The sequence below is a fragment of the Hemicordylus capensis genome, chromosome 16, assembly GCF_027244095.1.
Source record: "Hemicordylus capensis ecotype Gifberg chromosome 16, rHemCap1.1.pri, whole genome shotgun sequence".
Taxonomy (NCBI): Eukaryota; Metazoa; Chordata; class Lepidosauria; order Squamata; family Cordylidae; genus Hemicordylus; species Hemicordylus capensis.
In genome coordinates, this window is record NC_069672.1 from 14,979,126 (window position 1) to 14,989,130 (window position 10,005).

The 10,005-nt window shown below is 50.7% G+C and overlaps 1 protein-coding gene across 1 annotated transcript; it reads right to left on the reverse strand.

Annotated features, from left to right (window-relative positions):
- Positions 1–441: 441 nt before the first annotated feature.
- On the reverse strand, positions 442–9,618 carry SRM (spermidine synthase). The gene is made up of 8 exons (XM_053281507.1): positions 9,288–9,618; positions 7,685–7,805; positions 6,953–7,045; positions 5,836–5,989; positions 4,452–4,535; positions 3,490–3,635; positions 3,150–3,272; positions 442–2,709 (listed from the first exon to the last, which is right to left on the reverse strand). The coding sequence occupies exons 1-8, from the start codon at positions 9,491–9,493 to the stop codon at positions 2,692–2,694; spliced, it is 945 nt and encodes a 314-aa protein (XP_053137482.1). The 5' UTR covers positions 9,494–9,618; the 3' UTR covers positions 442–2,691.
- Positions 9,619–10,005: the final 387 nt, after the last annotated feature.

Consider the following 10,005-nt stretch of genomic DNA (forward strand, 5'->3'; position numbering starts at 1 on the left):
CTTGGGTGTACCTACTCAACCTCACCAGAGCACCACTAAGAAAGGCATTTATCCATTTCCATGTCCAAAACAGGCTCTCGGCATAACTTGAAGGCAGATTTGACAAAGTTCTCGTTTTATGGAACAATCTTAATGGGCAGAGTACAGTATGACCCGGATCTGTTTGCCACATGGTGGATCGCTCAAAACACACTGGAAACATAGGAAACTGCCATATACTGAGCCAGACCACTGGTTCATCCAGCTCAGTATTGTCTGCACTGACGGGCAGGTTTAATTTGTGCAAATTTCCAGAATACAGTTGAAGCGTTTGCATTACAATGGTGCCCCCACTATGAGTGCTTCTTTCTGCATTGCTCACAGAGCTTTGTATAGTGTCATCCCCCCCCTCCCAACTCAGTCCGTTACTCTCTCTCAGTCAACACTTTCCTACTTCTTCCATAAAGAGCAGCCGGGATTTTATTTCGAATATACAATAATTTGCCACTAGTTGGTGGCGTAATGCAGCAAGTTCTGCAAAAATAGAGTGGAGGCATTTCTTGGCCTAGACAGGCAAAAGCACCGAGGAAGTGAAACATCTCCATCTTCTGGCTACAGCCAATATTGCTGTCCCGTTTTCCTTGGATAGGCTGCCAAGTGATGCTCATCCTGGCCCAAATGAAAATCCTTATGTGAACAGGATGCTTCCTCTTTGCACCCAGATTTGCTCCGTTCCCACCTCTCCCAAACAAGACACTATGGAAAGACTCAAATAATTACCCTTGGCAAGGATGGCTTGGTGGGTTTTAAGTTTCCCACCTGGAATCTCGAATTTGTTTTTAACTGAGGCTTGTTTTTTGTTGATTGCTCTACATTTGATTTTATTGTGCAGCTGTTTTACTGATTCTGCGAGCCGCCTTGAGCAGGAATGCACTGGAGGAGTGGGGTATACATACAGAATAAGGGTGTAATTCTAGCCCCTGTCTGGATCCTGCTCCCCAGACACCCCCTACCTTTCCCTCTTTGCCTTCTGCATATCACGCTCCAACCAGCACAGCATCCCTACTGCTAATGGAAATTTCGTTTCATTCTCCACCCACTTCTCCAGGCAGAAGTGCTTGAAAAAGTTTTAAGAGACGCACACACATATAATACACACACAGAGTCTCATGATGTTGTCTTCTACATACAATACCAGACTCCAGTGTAAACGGAACAGACCATGCTATGTGTTTAACCCGCTGGAAGCATAAATGGGAAATATGGTTTCCCCCCTTTCTGCCGCTCATGTCCTCGGGCTTCAAGCCAATTGATGCCCTTCATATGTAAGGGAGAACCAGAATTCCCCTCTTCCAAAAACAAAAGCCACCAACAAAAACCTTTGGGCATCCCTTTCTCCCAGTATAGGGCAGAGTTAAGGTGATGGAAGAGCAGGCTGAAACCAGGAGCTCCCAGCAGCCATTCAGCTAAGTTTAAAAACCAGAGATAAACCGTTTTAGCCTCATTTTTAAAAATTGTGTACCCGTGCTCTAAATATATACCGCTAAAAAGAAGAGACACAGACAGGCGCACAGGCTGAGATCCTCCTTCCGAAAGATGTTGAGATACAAACTCCAGTTCTAATCTTGGCTAAGAAGAGGGTCTCACTTCCATTGTTAAAAATATCCCCTTAATTCTGGCCTCCAAAAAAATAAAACCCACCCAAAAACCCCCACAGGTGGGAATGTATGTATTTAGTAATGCCTTGAGAGAGTTGTTTCTAAGCTCCCCAGCAAACAGGGAAGAGACACGATTCTATTCAAACTTGAGTTCCTGGATGTTGGACTACAACTCCCATCACCCCCTGCGACAACATATGGGGACCCAAGTTTGAGAACCCCTGTACTAATGATGGTAAGAATACAAATGGCAACTGTGAAATAGCTGTATGCGTGTGTTAAAATCTGACTAGGCTGCCAATCTTTTGGAAAGGCTATGGGGAAGGTGTTTGCTCTCATTACAAACGAGTCACTGTTTACTGGCGAGTAATGGGTTGAAACATACAGAAGAGTGTCTACAACTTCAACATGCTGCCCACCCCAAGCGTAACTGCCTCTTTCACTTATTTATTTTTAAAAACCCCAAATATTCCCACGCTACTGGGGGAAAGATTCTTCAAGCCGCAAAATTAGGCCAATTAAAAAAACGCCACAAGAGACCTTCTCCGAGAGTTGCTGGGCTGCTATCGCGTCCTGCTTCGGAGAGAGGTACATTGTAAGGCGTGATGTAGGCTGGAGGAGTGTGGGGTGGAGAAACGGGAGGCACCCAGGACCCCAGAGCGGCTCACGCCCCACCCAGGTCGCCCCCCCCATCACAAGCGTCTGATCCTTCCCCCCAAAGATACATGTCAGTTATAAATACAGCGCTTTCAGCGGCGGGGTGAAGGTTAAAAAGGAAGCTGGCGAGGGTCCAAAGTTATGCTCCCCGTCCTGGAGAAAGAGAGTGTCGTTCAAGCAACTGGCGGACAAGGCCTGAGCTGGTTGCCCATGTCCCTGCCAGGGAGCAAGCCCCCGCCAAAGTTGTTTTTTTAAAAATACATCATTGGAATGTTTGGCTGAGGCCTGAGCAGACCGGGAGCTGCCAAACGGCCCACCAGAGGAAATCCGCCACGCGGTTGTTGCTTCAAGATCCTCAGGGGTTCGAGGCGAGGGGCAGAGGTGCCCGCCTGGCTTTTCACACGGTGCTCAGGGCCTGGGAAAGAGAGAAGGGGAGGGCAAGGTCAGCAGCATCTGGGGCAATTCCGAGGGCAACGGAATCATTTTTCAGTGAGTGTAGCCAGAGGCAGATTTTCAAGCTGATATTATATGGATGTACTGCCAAGAGAAGGCCTCCTACTATAAAGGCCATATTTTTTAAAAAGACACCCTTAACTATTATGGTATCTGAAACATGCAAAACACATTGGTAACGGAATCAGTTCTGATTCTGTTACCAATCTGTTTTGCAAATTTCAGACACCACCTATAGCATTTAAGGGTTTTGTATGCACACACACGCCTTGCCAGAGGGTATAGACAATATCAACTCGGAAACTCGGTTATGGCTAGAGCCACTGAAAAAGGGGTAACGTGCCTGATTCCGTTGCAATGAAATAAACTGGCCAATAATCAACATCCAGGCCCCTGGCTTACCTTTCGTGCAAACTCTGGCAGGACGAAAGCTGCCTGGTGGACGTCCGAGTTGTAATACTTGAGGCTCATCGCTTCCACTTGCTCCTGGGAGAGCCGCTGGACAGGCTCCCTGAAGTTCGTGTTCTGCAGGAACAACAGCACAAAAAGACATGGGCAGATCTGGGACAGACCATGCTGCCAGCCGGGGCAGACAACACTAAACTACGGGGACCAGCGTCTGACTCAGGAGGCAGCTGTTCAGTATGGAAATGTGTTCGTCCCTGCGTTAATACCCCCGAAACACAGAGACGGCAGCACCCATACCGGCCTGCATGAAAAGGCAAACACTCCAGGTACGTACCGGGTTCTTGCTACAGAGCATGAAGCCGATCTGCCCGCTTGGGTAGGTGGGAATGGTGCAGTAAGCATACTCTACCACCGGGAACAGAGACTTGCAGAACTGGCGCATCTCTTTAATGAGGTCGAGATGCAGCCACTGGCATTCGCCTGACCCAAGAAAGAAAAAGATGTCAGTATGTCCTTTGGGAAGGGCGTGTGTATCGGGTAGGTGTGTGTATCGGGCGTGTGTATCGTGTATCGGTATCCGTGAGCACAACTTCCTCCACATTTGGAGCTGGGAGAGGCAGGGAGCTGGGGTGGACGGGTCTTGGCCTGATCCAGCAGGGCTTTATGTCCCCAAGGCAGTACCTGCAGAGCCCAAGTCCGTTTGCATTTGCCACCGGCTCGTCTGGTGGCTACTCAGGGACAGGCCTTCTCTGCTGCTGCCCTGAGGCTTTGGAATGCGCTCCCTAGTGAAATCAGAGCCTCCCCATCTCGGACAACTTTTTAAAAGTCTTTCAAGACGCATCTGCTCACCCAGGCTTTTAACTGATATTGTTTTGATTGTTTTAATGTTGTTTTTAGAATATTGTTTTAAAAATGTTAAGTTGTTGTGTTTTAAAATTTCTTGTTTTTGTTTTTAGCAATAGCACTAGCAATAGCACTTACATTTATATACTGCTCTATAGCCGGAGCTCTCTAAGCGGTTTACAATGATTTTTTAGCATATTGCCCCCAACATTCTGGGTACTCATTTTACCGACCTCGGAAGGATGGAAGGCTGAGTCAACCTTGAGCCCCTGGTCAGGATCGAACTTGTAACCTTCTGGTTACAGGGCGGCAGTTTTACCACTGTGCCACCATTTAGCTAATGTTTTACTTTTGTTTTTATCGTGTTGTAACCCGCCTAGTGACGCAAGTTTTGGGGCGTATACAAATATGTTAAATAGATAAATACATAATAAATAAATAAATGCACCTCACCTTGGCAGCAGAGAATTCCGTCTTCCCGCAGAGCTGTCTTCATCAGCTGGTAATAGGATTCCTTGAAGAGGCTTTCGGCAGGGCCTGGGGAGGAAGGGGAAACCATAACTTGCCTGATCCATCAAGGCTTCAGGAATAAAGTTCAGGAAGTGACTTGACTCCCCCTCGCCCCCCACAGTTTTAAAGGAAACTCAAGATATCCTTTTTGGGGACATCTGCCTTCTCTTAAGAGTCCTAATTTTCCACCCTTCCTTTTACACGCTAGCAAGGAGCTTCAGAAGGAAGTATAAGAAAGCAGATCGATCCACAATGGAAGATAAAAAGTTGCCCAATTCTACAGAAATAAAAAAAGCACACAGCCACCACAACGTTTAGTTTAAGAGAACGTCATCCTGCCGCCCACTGAGATCATCTGGAGAGGTTTCCCAGAGGCATCTGATGGGCCACTGTGTGAAACCGGATGCTGGACTCAATCGGCCTTGGGCCTGATCCAGCAGGACTGTTCTTATAATCTTATCTGCAGTTGCCACCGGCTTGTCTGGTGGCTACTCAGGGATGGGCCTTCTCTATTGCCACCCCAAGGTTTTAGAATGTGCTCCTTACTGAAATAAGAGTATCCCATCTCTGACAGCTTTTTAAAAGACTCTTAAGACACATTTATCCACTCAAGCTTTTAAACTAAATTTGAGCTTTTAAACTTTTAATGTTTTGATTTGTTTTATGTTTGTAGTCAACCGCCTAGAGACATGAGGTTGGGGACTAGTACAAATATACTAAATAAAATAAACTTAAAAGAGGAAAAAATAAATACATGATGAACTCCTGCCACTGGATACATCTGCTTGATAACAATCATCCAAGTTGTTACCAAGGAGAAAACTGAAACACACACAACTGGCTTCAAAAGAAAAAGAAAAAGGTGAAATTATTACAAAATCATCAGCAATTGGCTGTCTCCCAGAGGTGTTGCAGAATATGCATCTGGCTTAGAACATAACAGCCCTGCTGGATCAGGCCCAAGGAGGCCCATCTAGTCCAGCATCCTGTTTCGCACAGTGGCCCACCAGATGCTGCTGGAAGCCACAGGCAGGAGTTGAGGGCAGGCCTCAACTTCTTTAAATGAATGACAAACCAGAACCAAATCACACAGACACAGATCTCCCGAGTGTAACTGGCTCATTTTTGATGATGTCAATTTTTCCTGAAATCCCAGATCTTCACTAAGCACTGAATCTTGGAAGGGACTATCATTCTTTTTTAAAAAGAGTATGTACAGATAAATCGAACTTGGTTTTCCAGAAATGGCATGAGATCTGTTACATGCACAGGCTTTACATTTTCTGCGTAAAAGGTCTGGTTATCGAGACAGATTTCCAGCGCTTACCCATGGGGTCAGAGGAGTCTGTGATGATCACGTCGAAGGCTTCCTGGTTCTGTTTCATGAACTCGAAGCCGTCTCCGACGTGCAAGGTGAGTTTTGGACTGGCATAGCCCAAGGCCATGCCCGGAAGGTACTTTTTGGATGCCTGAATCACATCCTGCAAGACAACCGGGGATTTTATAAGGGACACAGGTCAGTGGATGTACTAATGCAGGCGTCCCCAGATGGTGTTGGACTACAACACCCATCATCCTATATAGAGGCAAAAACCTCTAGCCAGGAGCACAGAGCTCTAAAGATCGGGATTCATAAGGCCACAAAGTTGGACATGCAAGGACCAAGAAACCTTTGAGTCTGACACAATGCCCAACCAAGCCTCTACCCTATCCTGACTGCAGGAAAACCAAGCCACAAAATCCCAGCAGAGGAATTGAGCAGGCTAGATCTCCTGCTCCTCGACGTGTTCAGAACTGCGGACGTTTCCGCCCCAGCAAGTTGTGGCTGAATTAGCACTCAGTGCCAGGGCAGCAGTAGGGCTGGCAATGATCCTGTTGGAAACCCGGCTGCTGTTCTCTCGTCCAGGCAGCCTCTGCTTTCGTGAGGCGTCCGCTGCCTGAAATTTGGTGCGCTTTGGAGTCCTTTGATGGGGAATCCGCTGTCAACCCATCCCTGGATTTCTCAACAGGAGTAATCCTTTGCAAAGAACACCCAGTTCCGGCAGAACGCCGCGTCCTCCAGCTGCCAGGAATTGCCTCCGGGAACAAAGATAGTTGCTTCCTCCTTCCCACATCTTCAGGAGCCAGACTCTGTGCTGTCTAGGCAAAGATTCCCCACGAGGAAGGCTCCATTAAGAAGAAAAAAAATCAAATCAAATCAAAGCACTAAGGAGTGGAACGAAAGTGCTTCTCATCACAGCTTGCAATTAGTTTGCGGAACTCACGGCCACAAGATACAGTGACGGCCGCCAGCTTTGATGGCTTGGAAGGGATTTAGCCCAACACATGGAGAAGCAAGAGAGGTTTACCACAATGCCTAGACAGAACTCCAAGTCCAGAGGTAGAGTACTGCCTGAACCTCACGTGTCCGAAGCGCGGGAGACACCAGGAGGCCGAAGGCTTACCTCGTCAATTTCACACTGTATTACCGACTCGACCGATGGATGCTTCACGACTTCTCGCAAGACGCCCCCATCACCGCCGCCGATAATGAGCACCTGGCCCAGAGAGGAGAGAGCGTCACTGTGGCCTGACAGTATCCACCCCACACAGGCATAAGCTGCTGCATCCAAAAATCCAGTCAGGGTTTTAAACCTCTGCTGTCGCATCCCAGGCAATGAGCGATGCAGACATCTGCTCTCAGCCTGAATTTTTCTGGTTCCAACATTTAGCCAACTATGAAGTTCTTATGAAGAGTGGTGAAAAAAAATCTCCCTCCGTTGTGGGTCTCCTTTTTTAAGCCCTTTTTAAAATTTGCTTGCCTCTTTAGGCTCGGAGCTGCTTTTTCTCATGAGGACTAGGAGCATGCTTCTTTAACTTTTTTTTTAAAAGAGCATAGTTAGATGCGGCATTCAACAAGGGATGATTCAGCTGGAGCCAAGCACATTCTGCAGTTGTGTGGCAAAACACTCCTTGCAAAATTGGCTGTGCCACTAGTTCTGGGAGCAGAGAAACAACACAGAACCCACCCTGGCAACCTTAGCGGGGGAAAGAGAGCCAGAGAACGCCCTGTCCTGCACATGCTGCCTCCAGAGCGTCTCCGCAGGACACGCAGGAACAGGAGAGGAAAAACAGTGGAAGATGCTCATATTGCAGGGGGGTTTCTCTAGGAGAGACAGACGGACAGAGAGACTTACCTTCCGTGGATTTGGGTGGCTGCACAGGGGCAGGTTAGCAATCATTTCTTGGTACGAGAACTCATCCCTCTCTGTGCACTGGATGACGCCGTCCAGGACCAAAACGTTCCCATAGGTTTTACTGCAGGGGAGAGAGGCATCAAAGAGGACGGTTTTGCAGCTCTGCAGGAGAGCCTGGGCTTTGCTTGCAGAAGGTCCCAGGCTCCATCCCTGGCAGCATCTCCTGGTAGGGCTGGGAGAGAGCCCTGCCTGAAAATTCAGGGAGCCGCTGCCAGTCAGTGTAGACACTACTGAGCTAGACGGACCCAGGGCTTGACCCAGCAGGAAGCAGCTTCTTATGTCCTTATGTGGGGACATTCCCAAAAGAGGTAGCAGGGGGCACCCTCTGAAATAAGCACACCTGCATCTCTGCCCTTGAACCTTCATGCCTTCACCCTTAACGCCATGAAGGCCAAACCTGTGAAAACACTGGCTGGCAGCACCTCTCCAGGGGTCCCTGGCAAGAACCTTTCACAGCCCTGATACCTAAACATGCCAGGGACTGAACCCGGAACCTTCTGCCTGCAAAGCAGGTGTTCTGCGGACTCTCACAAAACACCACTACCACCACCACACAACAACAGTGTGGTTGCATAATGCTGCCTACAGAGTCTAGAGACCGGTCCGTTTAGCCCTGTACCATCTGCTCTGACTGGCAGGGCATGGAGAGCTGAGATGCTTAAGAGGGGTTTGGTATCATAGACACAAGTCTGTATATTGACTTCTAGAGTCTAGTTAGGAGCCCGAGAGGGGGGAATCCTGACAGTCCCCACGCCTCAGACTTCTGCAGGAATGGACTCGGGCCCCAAGGTCAGTGCTCAGCTAGCAGAGCTGGGAACGAGACCTTGGAGAAATGCTGCCAGCTAGAGGGCAGCGCGATAGACTAATGGTCAGGCTCAGTGCAAGGCAACTTTCTATATTTAGGCAAAGGCCCACAGCTCAGTTACAGAGCCTGCGCTGAAGGTCCCAAAAGTTGCTACCAGTCAGAAGTGACAATACTAGGTAGGTAAATCGCCAATTCTCACTTAGTTTAGGGCAGCTACTTAGGGATAAGACGCACCGTGCGCTCCAGGGCAACGCATATGCTTGGCATACAGTTCAGACCCCTGGCATCTCCAGCTAAAAAGCATTCCAGGTGAAGCTGGGGAGGCCCTTTTGCCAAAATCCTTGGGGAGATGCTGCCAGTCAGAGCAGACAACCCTCTGCTAGATGCACCAAGGGTCTGACTTTGTAGGAAGCAACTTCTACGATTACTTACTGGGTGAGGCCAGAGCTCAGCATGAGGGCGTGTCACATACACAAGACCCCCAGAGTCAATCCCCAACATCTCTGTCTGGCAGGATCTCAGGGAGCAGAGGACGGAGAGAAGCTCTCTCGGCCCGAGTCCTCGGAGGGATGCTGCCAGTCAGAGCAGACAACGCTCAGCTGGATGCAGCCAGAAGAGGGACCTCCCGCGGGATGGAGGCAGGAGGCGGCGGCGGCAGCAGCCCCTTCCCGACGTGCTCAAGCCCTCCTCCTCCTCCTCCTCCCCGCCGGGCGCTCGGGCCCTGCAGGTCCGCCCTACCTCCTGAAGACCAGGATCTCCTGGAAGCGCGAGCGCCGGTGATGCAGGAGCTCGTCCACTTGCAGCGAGAGGGCCTGCCCGGGCCAGAGGCTGCAGGTCTCGCGGAACCAGCCCTCCTGGATGAGGGCTGCTGGCGAGGCCGGGGCTCCTGCTGCTGCTGCTGCTGCTGCTGCTACTGCCTCCCCTTCTCCCGCGGCGCCTTCCATGGCCGGCCGCAGCTGGGCGGGAGGAGAGCGCCGCTGCCCCCCAGAGCAGGCTCCCCTTTGGCAGGCTCGGCGGCAGCGGCGGCGGCTGCCACCTGTGCACGCCTCAGCCGAACTTGTCCGGGGAAAGCGAGAGAGCGGGGAGGAGGGAGGGGGCGCGGCCGCAGCCCCCTCCCGGGAAGATCCAATGGCCGCGCGCCCTGGGGCCGAGCCGGCCTCTGATTGGCCGGCCCGCGGAGGGCCAGCGGGCCAGTGAGGAGCGGGCTGGGGGAGGCAGCAGGCTAGGCTGCACGCGCGGCTGGCCTGGGTGGCCACGTGGGCCGGCGGGGCGGGGCTGCGTAGCGCCGCGCTGCTGATTGGCTGGGAAGCGGGGCGGGGGAGGCCCTTGTGTGTGTCCCGCCCCTCCGCCTCCGTTTGCATCCGCCGGTGTCCAGACGAGGGAGCCTCCCTGCAGAAGGTCGTCGCCCCGCAGCCCGTATTGCAGCCACTTCTGGGAAGGGTCAGTGGCAGCTGTC